Source organism: Athene noctua, chromosome 4 (genome assembly GCF_965140245.1).
Source record: "Athene noctua chromosome 4, bAthNoc1.hap1.1, whole genome shotgun sequence".
Taxonomy (NCBI): domain Eukaryota; kingdom Metazoa; phylum Chordata; class Aves; order Strigiformes; family Strigidae; genus Athene; species Athene noctua.
The window spans coordinates 62,846,789-62,861,640 of record NC_134040.1 but is presented as its reverse complement, the minus strand read 5'-3'; the positions used below and the strand labels follow the sequence as shown (position 1 = coordinate 62,861,640).

General features: G+C 41.5%; 1 protein-coding gene across 1 annotated transcript in view; it reads right to left on the bottom strand.

The window, feature by feature from the left end:
- Positions 1 to 14,852, bottom strand: part of HPGDS (hematopoietic prostaglandin D synthase) — a 32,519-nt gene that overhangs the window by 4,700 nt on the left and 12,967 nt on the right. Inside the window, exons 3-4 of the mRNA XM_074904006.1 lie at positions 4,816 to 4,908; positions 1,343 to 1,452 (exon numbers count right to left, since the gene is read on the bottom strand). Of these exons, the coding sequence (XP_074760107.1) occupies positions 1,343 to 1,452; positions 4,816 to 4,908 (203 nt within the window). The remainder of the gene's footprint in view (positions 1 to 1,342; positions 1,453 to 4,815; positions 4,909 to 14,852) is intronic.

Genomic DNA, 14,852 nt, shown 5'->3' with positions numbered 1-14,852 from the left:
TTTCTCTGAGGGATGTGTGTTCTGTAATCACTTGTCAGGCCTGAAGAAGTTTTCTGACTTCACTGTGTGTCCATTACTTAAATCTGGCCTTGTGAGACCATGAGATGCCACTTCTACCACAAGGTGGTGGCAGTGGACCCAGGAGGAGAGAGGGAGAGCAGCTAACAGAAAAATGTTAGAGATTCCCATAAAGCAAGATTTCTCGATCTTCCTTGGCCCCAAAACACTCCCTTGCATGCATACGTGCATACAGGCATATAAGGGTTGCCTGTGAACTCTCTTCCCTTTCAAATTAATCACTGGTGACATGATCTGGGTCGTTACTTCAGAGAAGTGTTTGAGTACAAGCTGGGACACACGCAGGCATTACAGGAGTTTCCCTGTAAAGGACTGACAGTACTGTGGCAGTGGTGCTGCTTCTACATTAACACGTTAGCAGTAGTGTGGCTGTTCCTAAATGATGAAAAAGCGTGAGTCACTCTCCCCTCACCAAATTAGGAAACTTCAGGAAATTAAGTAATTCACATTTTTAAATACTGAAACCTCCAAATAACACTTTCAGATTTCTTCCTGCAAGATTTCAGAGCACTCTCATTGTTTTACTATTGGTTTTGGGCAACGTTTTGTACTCTGTGGTTTTTGTAATAAGATAACATAGTTGATCTGAAATGTTACCTTGGAATAAATGGAAGGTAGCTGCACTGGTAGTTAAAGGTGAGACGTGTTACACTACCGCTTTCCTAAAAGGATCACATCACCTCACCTGCTTGGGTCAGAGCTGCATGGAGCCATTGTAATGCTGGAGTTAACTCATCCATCACCCTCTTCCCCCAGCAGCTGATCTGCATGCTTGTGTTTGGGACTCTGATGAGATGGACTGGATGGATACTCAAAGAACAAAAACTAAAAAAACCCACATGGGCTGTAGGACTTGCTCATGACTGTGTGCTAAAGTAGCCATGACAGCATGTTAGCCTAGTATCAGTATTTGCAGAAGCACTGCAGAGGACTGAGGTGGGGCCATGGGGGTCTGAAGAGGATGGCTGCAGTGACAGTGAGGGATGTGCTACCTCCCCTCTTTAGCAGCACTTGCTGTTTTACAGGCTCATGATGGTCTCATTTCCACCAGGTGTCAAGAAAAACTGAAGGATGAGGTGGGAGGGAGCAGAAGGCTTTGGCTGGATTAGCCTCAAGGGAGCACCACAGAGCCTCTCCAGCTCAGCTTTGCTGAGGTGAGGTGATGGACCCAGGGGTTGACACATGGCAGTTTCCCCAGAGGGCATACTCAGGTACAGAGTCATGGCTGATGTGCTATCTTTGTTTAAATTAGTGACTGTCTTACTCGCACGTCCTGGTTCTTCTCTGCCCAAGGGAACAGCGTCATGAAATCATCTATGGTGTCCACAATGGCATCAGCTAGTGCCTGTTCCACAGGTGTCTGACCTGCCAGACCTGTGTGAAGCAAGCATATGAAGAGAGGTTAGAAGCAGCATCAGCAGGAATTTTTGATACCCCAAAGGTAAATTCTGTTTTTTGAAATATTTCCATTAAAATAATACATCCTAACAACATGCATTTGACTCCTTGCATCCAGGTGCAATCTCACCTACCTTTGCTTTTTTTCCTTCTCCAGCTTTATACAGCCATCGGATGTAGTGAGTTGTTCTTTCCATCATCTGAGCCCACAGCTGACTACAGCTTCTTTATCCTCTCTCTGCCTTCCACCATCCCAGCACATTCAGTGAGGGGCAGTACTAATTAACTGTAGGGGTTTCAATAAGGCCAAATGCCAGGGGCTGCACTTGGGCCACAACAACCCCCAGCAGCGCTACAGGCTTGGGGAGGAGTGGCTGGAGAGCTGCCAGTCAGAGAGGGACCTGGGGGTGTTGATTGACAGCTCGATGAACAGGAGCCAGCAGTGTGCCCAGGTGGCCAAGAAGGCCAATGGCATCCTGGCCTGTTTCAGCAATAGCGTGGCCAGCAGGGACAGGGAAGGGATCTTACCCCTGTACTCGGCACTGGGGAGGCCGCCCCTCGATTCCTGTGTGCAGTTTTGGGCCCCTCACTACAAAAAGGACATTGAATGACTCGAGCGTGTCCAGAGAAGGGCAACGAAGCTGGTGCAGGGTCTGGAGCACAGGTCGTACGGGGAGCGGCTGAGGGAACTGGGGGTGTTTAGTCTGGAGAAGAGGAGGCTGAGGGGAGACCTCATGGCCCTCTACAGCTACCTGAAAGGAGGGTGCAGAGAGCTGGGGATGAGTCTCTTGAACCAAGTAACAAGCGATAGGACAAGAGGGAATGGCCTCAAGTTGCACCAGGGAAGGTTTAGACTGGATATTAGGAAGCATTTCTTTCCAGAACGGGTTGTTGGGTGTTGGAATGGGCTGCCCAGGGAGGTGGTGGAGTCCCCATCCCTGGAGGTGTTTGAGTTGGGTTGACATAGCGCTGAGGGATATGGTGTAGTTGGGAACTGTCAATGTTAGATTAATGGTTGGACTGGATGATCTTCAAGGTCTTTTCCAACCTAGATGATTCTGTGATTCTGTAATTCCCTTCTGTTAATTTTTCCCTACCCCAGCTTTCAATGTTCTTCTCTATTTCATGGTTTCTCCATCTTGGTCAACACAATCTCCAAAAGTACTTCTGTGAAAGTCTGCTTCTCTTTCCCTCTATCTTGCTCATCCAGCCCCATTTAGAACCTTCTCATGACATCCTGCTTGCTTTTGATTACTTAATTTTAACTGGGCACCTTAGCCAAACTTTATCTTGTTTACAAATCTCTTTCCAACCCTGTTGTCCTTTTGCTTTGCCTGCAGTCATCTTAATGCTACTACTTTATTCCCTTGCACTTGTTCTACAGACCTGTGTTCATGCTTTCCCCTCTCTGCAGGTTCAGGTCATCCTTCTCTTCTGTTCCTTAAACCTCACCCAGAGGCTGGGTGTTTCCCTTAAGCCATATGCCCTTCTTCTGGCAAGCCATCTCCCTTGCTGAAACTTCATGTTTTCAAAGGGGGGGTGGGGGTGTGCCTTTCCCTTTGGGCATCAAAGTTCTCTGCACTTTTAGTAAAGAGTTGTTGGTGACAGGCACCAAAAAATGTGTTACTTAATTTTAAAGAATTAGCGACGTGTGCAGACTTAATGGCAGAAGTAGCAAGTTTTGACTATGAAGATCAAGAAATTTTTTTTTTCCCCTTCCATGCATGCTCTTTTTCCTGCTGTAACACCGAAAGGAGAACCACATGGCCTGGGTGTGCCCCAGGACCCTGGCCTTTTGTAGTTGTTGTGAACCGATGGAAAAAGTATGAGAGGAATGCCTAAGTCAGAACTTCATTCAGAGCATAAAAGGAGCACAGCTCCAGATCAGCCTCCTGGCAGGCAGTGGGAAGGGAGGCAGCGTGGGTGGAAGGCAGGCTTTCTCTTCCGTGTTTCATTACCAGGTGGACGCTCATCTTTCTCTTCTCTTGCAAGTTGTAGATTGTATCAAGTATGAGGGAAACTGGCAGGAACAGAGTATTGCAGGCATGCTTGAAAGTATGTTGTGCTAGTGCCCTGAAGAGTAATGCTCTGCACTTCTGCTTGTTTCCTCAGTTGGAAGATGTGGGATATTTTGAAAGACAGATTACATCTCTTTGCTCAGAGTGTACAACAGTAGGATAGTACTTGCTTCCCAGTCCCCCTCTTCAATGTGCTGACGTTCAGCACACCACAAACACATCTGCCTTCAGACCAGGTTTGCAGATAGCTTTGAATGACAGCTTGCTGACCTAAAGCAAGCCCTAACTACTCACTTTGATTATTTGTGTTACCAAGTCTTATATCACTTTATCTAACCAGTTGAGTACATCCGTGTCATGTAAGTATTTAAAAATGCAAGTGATGTCACCATCTGATCTAATCTCTCTGTCAGCTCAGAATTGTTGCCTAAATATGCTTCAGAGTGCTCTGCCTGCTGACTCTGATAATCTCTCGTGTTTCCAAAACCACCTCCTCCTGGTCATCTCTCTGATTAACTTGGCAGCTCAAAGTTTAGCTCCAGGGGAAACTACCCTGAGAGCCTTAGGGAAGCTGCAGGTACATGCTTTCTATCATGTAGTGACAGGTGAATGAATTTTATTGGCTGGAGAAGTCAGCCCAAACCCCAGGTATCATATGCAGAGGGAAAGGGGGGATTATTTCTGAGTTTTCCTTTAGGCATACGCAATTACAGTGCAAATGCGGAGCTCAGCCATGCGACTTCAGCTCTGAACATCATAGCATTTCACACTACAGGTGTGAACTTTGAACCTTTTTTTTGTCTTTTTTTCTTTTTATTTTCCATATGACATTTGAGTGAAACCCTTTTGTACAGCATCCTAGTTGTTGTGCCTGCTCTGTTTCTTCTTTCTGATCTTGGAACAACAGGGGATGTGGGCTGAGATTTCATCGGGATTGCCACAGCAGCCCCAACCCAGTGAGAAAATTGGCACAAAATTATGGTAAGGAAGGCTGCTGAACAGGCATGCCACTACACAGCGCTTCACAGTGCTTTTTAAACTGTTGCTCTGTGAGTGGCACCTCTAATAGCATCCTATATGGCACTCTGTGTTTCTGTGGTCAGCACTTGGTGCTGGCAGACAAAGTACAGATGCAACCAGAGGCTGATAGCTATTAGCTGTTTGTTCCTGGGAAAAGCACTGGTACCACTATTGTCATGCTGGTGTTGACTTCTGCTTGGTTGGGCTTGCCAAGCTGTTGGTTTATTTTTGCTGTGGATGTATTTTTCCTGAGCATTAAAGGTAGGTGCAAAGCAGAAGAAAATAGTCAAATATCTGTTACCTGATTCTCTGGCAAGGTATCTTGCTATTGCCAGGCTCTGGTGAATAATAACTCCGTCTACTTCCAGAATGGGGACTTTGCCAAATGGGATAGCTTGGAGGAGAAAAAAAAAATAGAAAAATCAACCAAAAGTTAAATCATTAACAGTGGGAGTCTGTAATAGTTGCACTTTTACCACTCAGAGGGTATGCACTGTTACAGCACTTAACAGTTTCACAGTATTTCTGTAGGGAAATGCATGGGCTAAAAAAAAAACCAAAAAAAAACAAAACAAAACAAAACAAAAAAAAAACACCACACAAAAAAACCACCAAACCTGAATTTAAGGATATAACCAGATTGAACTGCAAGAAGACAACTGTAGTGTAGAAACCAGGTATTGTTACTTCCTAGCCTTTTACTGTAAAGGCTAAATGTGCTCCTACATGTCCCGAATTCTTTATGCAGGGAAAGTTTTCAGTGGAATCTTGGTTTTTCCTTCTCTTCCTTGCTTTTTCCTCCCCAGAAGAGTGACTGCCAAGGTTAAGCAAAGTACTACTGAAGATTTTATAGTGCAGGATCCAGTTGGAGTATAAAATAAGAGGCTGGGTAAAGACTACAAAAGTGCTTTTTCATTTATACTTGTTTAAAATTCAGAAGCAGCAATTCAGAAAAGTGTTTGTATTTCAGAACTTACATTGTGATGTTTCACTTGACAGTCACCACCAAGAGACAGATACAGCTTTCACACTAAACTGCAAATCCTAAGAAGATACTCAAATTTACTTCACTTGCATTCAAAAAAATTTCAGTCAGTCATGGGGAAGAACTTCAAGTATAGGGGAAGACAAACTAAGCAGGTGTCATGGATGTAAAAGTTTGAGCTAAGAAATCAAACATATTTCAGTTATTAGTTTAGTAGCATAATGTAGGTGAAAACTTGGACTGCTGTTTTGCCATGTTTTGGAGAAGCTGCTGGCATGATATCAAATGGGGCTGGAACCTCAGAGTAAGGCTTAAGCTGGGAAAAAACGTTGCCTTTAGGGTGCTGATAATCCGCTCCTGGGAACCTGGTGCTGTTCACCAGAGGAACTTTAAATCTCTGCGTTTCAAAGGATGCTATTTCATAAATTCCAAGTATGTGATTGCAAGTTCTGGTCATAGCCAAATGCTTTATTCCCAATTTTCATCTGGATTACACTTTACATAAATAAGATATATGGCCATTTTAAGACTGTCTTGCAATGTAAAAGGATGGAGGTGGAAAAGTGAGAACATGGCCTATTGGAGACATGCAAGGTGTTTTCACACTTGCAAGAACTGTCTTTATGGGACAGCTGGAATGATGTTTGTATTCCGTGAGGTTTTTTAGTTCTTAATGAAAAGGGAAAAAATAATGCGACCTTGTGTATTCGTGACCTGTTTATCAAGGCAACTTCAGCAGTGATGAGCACTGCCACGTGGCTCTGTGACTTAGCATACACTATGTGAATCACATTAGCTATGGGGTCTTAGATGTCAAATCTGTATCTGCAAAATAAATTTGGCAGCAGCACAAGACATTCAGGGCTCCTCTGTACATGTTTTTTCTGCATCTGAACACAGTACTTGTGATATCCTTTTTTTTTTCCCCCCCTAAGTTCAGCGCACTGTGAAGCCAGTATAAATTTTGATGCTCATGACTAGCAGAAGCAAGAGAGCTCAAAGAGCATTAATGGCTGCACCCCAGGGAGAAAGCATGCACTGCTCGTTGTTATTGAAACAATAATAGACATTGCACAGAAGACTTCATATATTTATTATCCAGACAGCAGCAAGGTCCTGGCAAGTTCATGTATTCCTTCAATGAGAATCCAGAGAGGAAAAGATGTATCCCTAAATGCTAAATTGAAAAGCTCTCTGGTTGTGAAAATGAGAAGAGCCTTGGTTCTGCACTGTGGATTAATGGTACAGAGTGCCCTGAGCATCACTGCCTCCAAAGCCACAGACCTGTGAAATAGTTTGCTTATGCAGGATACCAGCGCATCTTTCAAGCAAGTGCAAGTAGAGGGGATGAGAGCAGGCGTGACTGCTGGACATGCCAGCATGGTCAGCATACAGCCATCTTCATATCCCCCCCAGACCACACGAGGCTATACACCAATGCCTGCCAACAGGTAACAGCGAAGTGCAACCAGCTCAGGAGCAGCAAGTGCTGCCCCTGAAGGAGTTAACTGGCCTTTTTCAGAGGCCTCTAGGAATGCCACTGGGCTGTTGAAGCCTTGGCTAGGTCAAAGTGACTAAGGCAGCCTCTGTAGCAATAACTGTCAAAACACAATGATCGCTGCTCAGGTTGGGAAACTACAATTGCTTCATCTAGAAACCAAACAGACCATTTTCTGCTGTGTTTACATGGGGGGAAAGTCTGAAAGCCATAGCCTTGACTGACATTTCACTTTGTCAGTCGCTACAAGGAAAATGAAAGATGGTTTGTTTGTATAGATTTTAATACTTTAAGAAACCCTTAGCAAAAGGGAGGGAGGCATCTTTCTCACAGTTGAGGATCGTGGATTCAATCGTGAAAGGCAGCTGGATGGCAGAGTAGTAGTAATCTCTCATGTTCTATTTCTCAGAAATCTGGCCATTTCTGGATTCACTTTCTTTTTTCTCCCCTAGCAGTTAATAGAATTCAAGGGAATTGCTATTCATTCCTTGAAAATATGAGTAATGCCTAAAAACTGCTTCCTCCTTAGAGCTAAGCTGTTTTCATTAAGATCTGGTTATTCTCTCCTGGAAAAGAAACTGAGGTTACAATTAAAAATACAGCTTTGTTCTGTGTGCAATAAAAATATTCATACACTTGTTTCATAATGCAAGTATAAAATTAATAAATGAGATCAGATTTTATTGCACATTGTCCCATGAGTTTTAAATGTCCAAAAGCCATTATGCTTTGATTTATAATGAGGCTTGGAGGGATTTTGCTAAGAGGCAGCATATCTATTGCCATCATTACTAAACAATGAACTAGTTAAAGCATAACAGATGGTAAATAGGAGATGTTTCTTCCTTTCTTGTGTGTTCAAAACACCATTTGATGCTTTCTTAAGAACAGGGGAAAAAAATTGTGATTTGAATATAAAAGTAGGTGGGTTTTTTCTTGCTGATAGAGGGTATATATATATGATTAAACATTGACTTTTGTCGACTACTGGGTTAAGCTGTAAAGGAGTGTCATTCTGAGAAGTTTGAAGAATGCACGCTTGTGCTGTGCATTGTAAAAATCTGTTTTTTCTTCTTGGGTGCAGGGCATGCTATTCTTGCACACCAGAAAGTATGGCAGATGTCCAGGCTGCTTTACAGCTGAATAAAATAGCAAAGAACAGTCAAGGGACAGAAAATATTTATAGTCCATTTCCTCTGTATTGATGGAGAAGATATAATTGCTTATAAAGTTGCATTTTCAGTCTGGAAAAATGTAGGGGAAAAAATCTCTCTTTGCCTTTGGAACATTATTATCCAGAATTCTTATAACAAGACCAAAGTTTTCAGAAACCTGCAGTGAAGTATCTTTTTGATCTTATAACTTAAAAGAACAATTTCCTATATTCATAAATTCATAACAAATTCATAACAAAACCAGGAGATTGATCATATATGTAAGTTTGGCTGTTGTGAGTAGGAATGTGTTCCCTGTGAAAACTGAAGACTACCTTTTCCAAGTGGAGAAGCGGGGGGTGGATTTCTGTCACGTGGTTTATCCTAAGGAAGGATGCGAAGAGCTGTAACACTGGATGGGGGCCATTTGATTTCTGGAGGCAAGGTCAGTATTTGATGAATTACCTCAATCTGGCCTCAATACACCTTGCCTATAGTCCATTTTTTGAAGTGCAGCAAAAACCACAGCCAGGCAGTCTACTCAGGGACTCCAAATTACCATCTGTTTGTACATGAATTTAAGCAGTGTTAGCCTTACACTCATGGATACAGGCTCCTGTGGCTTGCTTTGAGCCTCCTGTGGTGCTCCTTGACAACACATGTTCAAGGAACCTCCAGGGATGTTCAAATGTGCCATGTGTATAAGCACTGATTTAAAACTGCTGAATTTTACACATTTTTGGTGAAAGGCATGGTTTGGGCAAATTCATATGAACGCAGCATGTAGGTCGGTTCCTTTTAGGTTCCTACGTTAGATGAGCAAGCAAAAGAGGTGGCACATGAAGCTAGAGTGTGAGATAGATCTCATATGGTAGAATGAGGGTTGTTGGGGGCAAACCATGAAACAATATGAATCAGAGAACAATTGTGAACAGTTCAACCGAAGTAGTGCAGACTGAAAGGATGTGCATGTCACTTTGCTAGTTTTTCTTTAACCTTGATCGGTTAGGGGGCTGCTTCGTACTTGCGTCAGTTTATACTCTTGTGTATCCAGATGGATGTCCTTTCCATGTTTTTCAAAACAATGTTGTCTTGCAAAGTTTCTGACTCCCACTTGAGCAAATCCATTTTAAGAAAGAAAACTAGAAAAATCTGTTGCCGTCATTGTACAAACAGCGTCATTTCTCAGGCATGCACAAAATATATGACCTTTCCCTTTTAGTTTCTGCTTGCTTTGTTGCTCATCTGAAGTAGAAGGCGCTATGAACGCTTGTGTTGACTTCCAGATTTAGATTGAAAACTCACTGAAAAGAGGAACCGCGTTCTTAAAAAGCATGGTGTTTGGATAAGTAAACCTGTAGTCATCTTTAAATTGAACTTTCATCAGCAAGTTCTTTATTTTTCCTATTATCTTAGTTATTTACTGTTTTTAACATTGCATGCTGGAATGAAATGTGCACAGGCTTTACACTCCCCGTGAAGAAAACCTTGACAGAGAGTAAGTCATCAGACTGATCTGCAGTCTCTCTTTTCATTTTAGAAAGAACTCACTGACGTATCTGTGCAGTGTTTAACAGTTGGATGAATTCCTTTTTATGCATACTTTAATTTTTGTTGGCTTTTGTGACTGGAACTATGGTGTTTATATAGTCTCTTCTGGACACTAAGCAGGTGAGATGAGGCCTGATATGTGTTAAAAGCAAAGGCATCTGTATAAATTGTGTCCATCCCGTGAAGTCCTTAAGGTCTGTGGTAACTATTCCCATCCTGGCATGCCTATAGGTTCTCACTCATGTTCAGTCCTTCCCTTTGATGATGAACTGCTCGCTCATCCTCCTGGGCATGACACAGTGGATGGTGCTCATGTGGGCCTGTTTCTCTTTCTGAGAAAGGGAGGGGAAACACAACACCAAGCTGAGCACAGTTTTGTCCAAGCCTGGCAGCTAGGCTGGTTGGCTGCTGGTGTGGAGAAACCAGAGTTTAGTGCTGTGCTATCCTTCTCACTGCTGTCTTCCCCCAGCCAGAAAAGAGCCCCTATGCAGATAGAGTTTTTAATTTCCTCCTTCCCTTAGCTCTTTCTTCCCTTTCCACTCATGTTAACTTTTTCCTTGTTCTTCTCCTCATCATCCCTGTTCTTTCCTTGCCACATTTATCCTGACTCACCTCAGCTTTGCTCCCAGGTGTGATTGCAGGTTCCCCTGTTTCCCCCGTGTTGATCTGCTCTTCCCCATGCTTCCTTCTGCCTGTATTGAAACCATCCATGGCCTTGATGTGAAGCAGCTTGTATTGAAACATTTGATTCTTCCTCAAAACCTGAATAATTAATGGTTTTGCAATCAAGCATCTTAGATTGATGCCATAGTAAGGCAGCTGGATTGGTCAAAGATTGAGGAAAATAAATGTCATGGCCATGCTTCTTCCTGCAATATCTCTGTCAAAATAAGCTTTCCTTCACCTTGAAAATTAACCATAACTGCTTTTCCTTTCCATTTATATTTAAATAGAATCACGAGAAACAAATATATGAGATACTTTATATCTTCCAGTAAGAAGTATATGAAAGATGCATTTTTTTGTAAGGCTGGCAGAAGAGCAAGGCCCCTGGGAAGTGATTGGCCTGGAGCTGGAGGTATTCAGAATCTGTATCTTCCAGAAGGGGCTGAGCAGGATGGTGCTCTGATCTAAACTCAGCCCAGCTTAAGTGTTGTACCTATTACAACTCATATTTTCCCTGAAGTGATTGCTAAGCCCTACTTTTTACTCAAAGATAGCTATTTATACATTTTAGCTGGAGCTAAAGTCACTCAGGAAACAGGACAGCTGCTCCCTTGAGGAATTGTTGTCTGCTGTCAGGTCCCTCTCCAGATTTATCTATTATCTTGGAAGTATTTTCAGGGCAATAATTAGTCTGTCAAGTTTTCTGAGGACCTTTCAAGCACCATTTCACCCTTCCTAAACAGTTTATGGGACGTTTACAGCCATCAGTGCAATGAAAGCATCCTTTGCTATGACAATAAAGTCTGTGTAATTGCCATTGCTTGGAATTCCCTGAATGAGCCACAGAACAAAAGCTGTTATTGCGTGCTAGCCTAATATCTCAAGGAGATGGTAACTTTGTGCACCGTTACAGTGGATTTTCTGCTATATCATAACTTATATCAGTACAGTGATGCTTTTTGTGAGGAGCCTATTATGTGGCAATACAGATCTTGAATGAGTCTACTATGTGCTAGTGTATAGATCTTGAATGGGCTAGAGATTAAATGGTGGCATAGTCAAGTCAAAGTCTGTTCAAAAGGAAATGTAAAATGTGAGTTTGTTTAGTTATTTAAATGACTATTCACTTACACAGAGTGAAGGGTCATGTAAAGCTGCTACTTGATATTAATCTGGTTTTTAAAATTCTTTGCTAAAGCTAGTCCACGCTAATTACTTGCATTACTAGCTTGCTTAAGCTTCTTTGCATTATAAACTATTATAAAGTACAGCCCTTGCCTCAAATCAGCAACTGGAAAATTTACCAAAGATGATCTAATTAGTGAAAGAAGGGAAAAAAGAAATGTTGAGATACAGAAATTTTAATTGAAGAATGTATAAGCCAAATGACCTAAGTTTTTGTTATGCCTCCCTCTACAAAAAAACCTACCACTTAGGTGTAAACAAAATCAAGTGAGATGGTATTTCTAGAAGCAAGAGTTAATTCATTTGCCTGAAGGACCATTAAGACAAAAGCTTGCTGGGGGGACCCACATGAAAAATGCTAAAACAAAAAACAAAACCCATCACACTTTTCAGTCCAGGTCAAAATTAAACTTGCAGCGGCTGCAATTCTGCTTTCTAAATGGCCTTTCTGCACGTTAATCTTAATGCACACATTTTCTATTTTCCCTTCAATTTTACAGGAGAACTAACAAATAAGTCTTTTCTTCAGAATAATGACAGTATTTTCTGTTTTATATGGTATGATGATTTGGGTGGGAGGGTGGTATTTGTTACAAAACCTTCTCTTATTTTTTTTTTTTAGTTGATGAAGAAAATCTGTCCTCTGTGCAGAGACCCAACTCCTTGTACTCTTAGAGAAACTCACATTCTTAGATTTTTTTCCCTTAGTAGCTCAAGAATCATGAAGAGGGTCTCCTTGTCCAAACTTAAGAGAACCAAGTTTCCTCTTCTGTAGGTCTTTTCTTTTCTCTATCTTACTTCATCATACCTGAAGTTTTTAAGAGGAGGGACATGATGTTTTATTTGCAGATTCTGCAGTCAAAACTGATTTCAGATCTTTCATAGGCGAGTGGGTTTGCATTTAACATATTGTATGCAAGTGTGCATAGCAATTTTTGTGGTATTTCCTAATCTCACTTCAATATATAATTATGTAATTAGTCTAATTAATAGAACCAATTTTAATGATTTTTTTTTAAGGATTGCAAACTAAACAGTGTATCGAACTGCTATTACATTAAATGGAGTTGTAATTCCCCTTATGATTGCTAAACACTTACCACCCTTTGGTTTTCACCAGGATGAGACTGATTGGAATCTGCTACTTTATTTCTGTTCTTTTTGAAGTAGAACCAGTTTGGGAAAAATGGGGGGGAAAAAAAAAAAAAAAATCCTGAGCTTCAAAAGAAAGGTTTGAATACAAAATGTAATTGGCAGTAGTGTAGAAGATCTCTCAACAGCATGAACTATGCCTGTGTATGCTCAGTGGGTTGGAGGGATCTCCTCATTTCATACTTACTGTTGACCACAGCAATAATTAAACTTTTTTGGCAAAAATTTCAGGATAGTAGAGAATGCAAGCGGTTTGTTTTCCGTATGGCAAATGGTGCATCTCTACTGTGTGCAATACTGTAGTAATGTTAAGACACACAAACCCTAAATGACCTAGTCCCTAGCTAGGAGGCAACCATTTCTTGTACTAAGTTATGGCCTGCAAAGTCAGTGTTTAGATATTTTAGGGCAGATTGGGGCAGTGGCTATTGGTCTTCTACAGTGTAAGGCTGTTTACTGCAAAGCCCGGTGCTACCGCTGCTTATTTGAAGTTTTGCTGAATTATTTGCCTGTGGGAGATTACTTTGGAAATACCATGAGGAACAACTGCTTCACAAAGGAGGAGGTTAGTTGATGCCCAATTTCCTTAGCAGCATTACATTGTTATGCATTCAAACAAGATACCTTTACTCTTGTTTTAGATGATGAACCTCTTAATTTACATACTGTCTGCAGTGCAAATGCAACTGGTGGCAAATGCCATCCTTACATTAGTGCTTGAGCTAGAGTTCAGCGAGTCTTCCAGAAGCAAAAGTTTAGCATCCTGGTATGAGATGTAATAACACTTTCAGATATGCATCCAACTATTTCTTTGTAGGTGTATGTTTTCCTGGTCAAATAGCACAAAACATTCCAGTTCCCATCCACTGACTTGAAGCACACTGTCTACAGAAGCCTGAAATTCGCAGAACTCCTAGCTCAGCACAAATTTTGCATGGATGATTTCACACATCTGAGAGCAGCAGCTCCCACATTTTACTAAACTTCTTAATTGCTTTGGAATTTCATCTAGGGGTCAGTCATAGTAAAGGCTGCTATGAAAGGCCATTATGCGGAGAAAATGATAAATTTTGATTAACCCTTCATAAACCTGCTAACAAACTTTTCACATCACCAAAAGAGAAACAAAAGCATCCAAAGGTTAAATGACTTAACCAACATTTGTTAATGCAGCAGAGACAGCTGCAAACTGGTTTGGGATTTCTAGATTGCCTCTTGCTCCCAGTGTTTCAGTGGTAATGGTGTTGCAGCTGGGCATACACTGTAGTGAACAAGTACCATACATATAAAGCTTCACTGGGAAGTTCATGATGTGAGCACTGAAGAAAAGCATAGGAAGGATTTTCCTGCACTGTTTCTTGTGCTGGCTTGGACACTGGGGACATCATCAATATTGATTGATAGATCTGCTGTTAGAACATCCTGTCCTAAGATGTGAATGCCTCTGTAGCCTTTAAGTCACTACTTATGTTTCATCTTTTTAATTTGTCTTACTTAAAAATCAGTATGCAAATATCTACATAGAATTATACCTTGTTAATATTTTCTGAACTTTATTTCAGTACATAAGTGGGTGTGTGTATGTGTGAATATGTGTGTAATTAAGTACAAAGAAGTCTTATGCAGACCTTTCCTCTATTCTTCTGAATTCTCAGCCTTACCTTTAGCCTCTGCCCTACTTTCACAAAAATTGCAGTGGGAGAGACATAAGCTATTTTACATGCCCAATAGGTTTAAGCTCTTAAAAAGAGGTTTCCAAAGTCAGCCATCCCTAGCTGAAAATATTCTGTTTTCACTGCTTCATTTACAGTGTTCTCTGTGGGTTGTTAGGTAGTGTTTTCTAGATTTGAGCACCACAGATGGGCTTCAGCTGCCATTTGGAGAGCAGTGGTGCTTGAGTATTTGTCATTCAAGTCATTGTGAACATTATGAGAAAGACCAAATTTAACTGCACCCTACAAGAATTTGTCAGCCTGCTTGCTGGGCTTATTAGATGGTGTGAAAGCCTACCAAGAAACTTTGGTTAATGGAAATCACATTATGCACTAGTTGTGTATCTTCCCCAAATTAAAGGTGTTATTCTTCATTCTGGATGTGAAAAGTGTCATAGCCTGTGTAGCAAAATTTGGGACAAGTCCATGAAACGA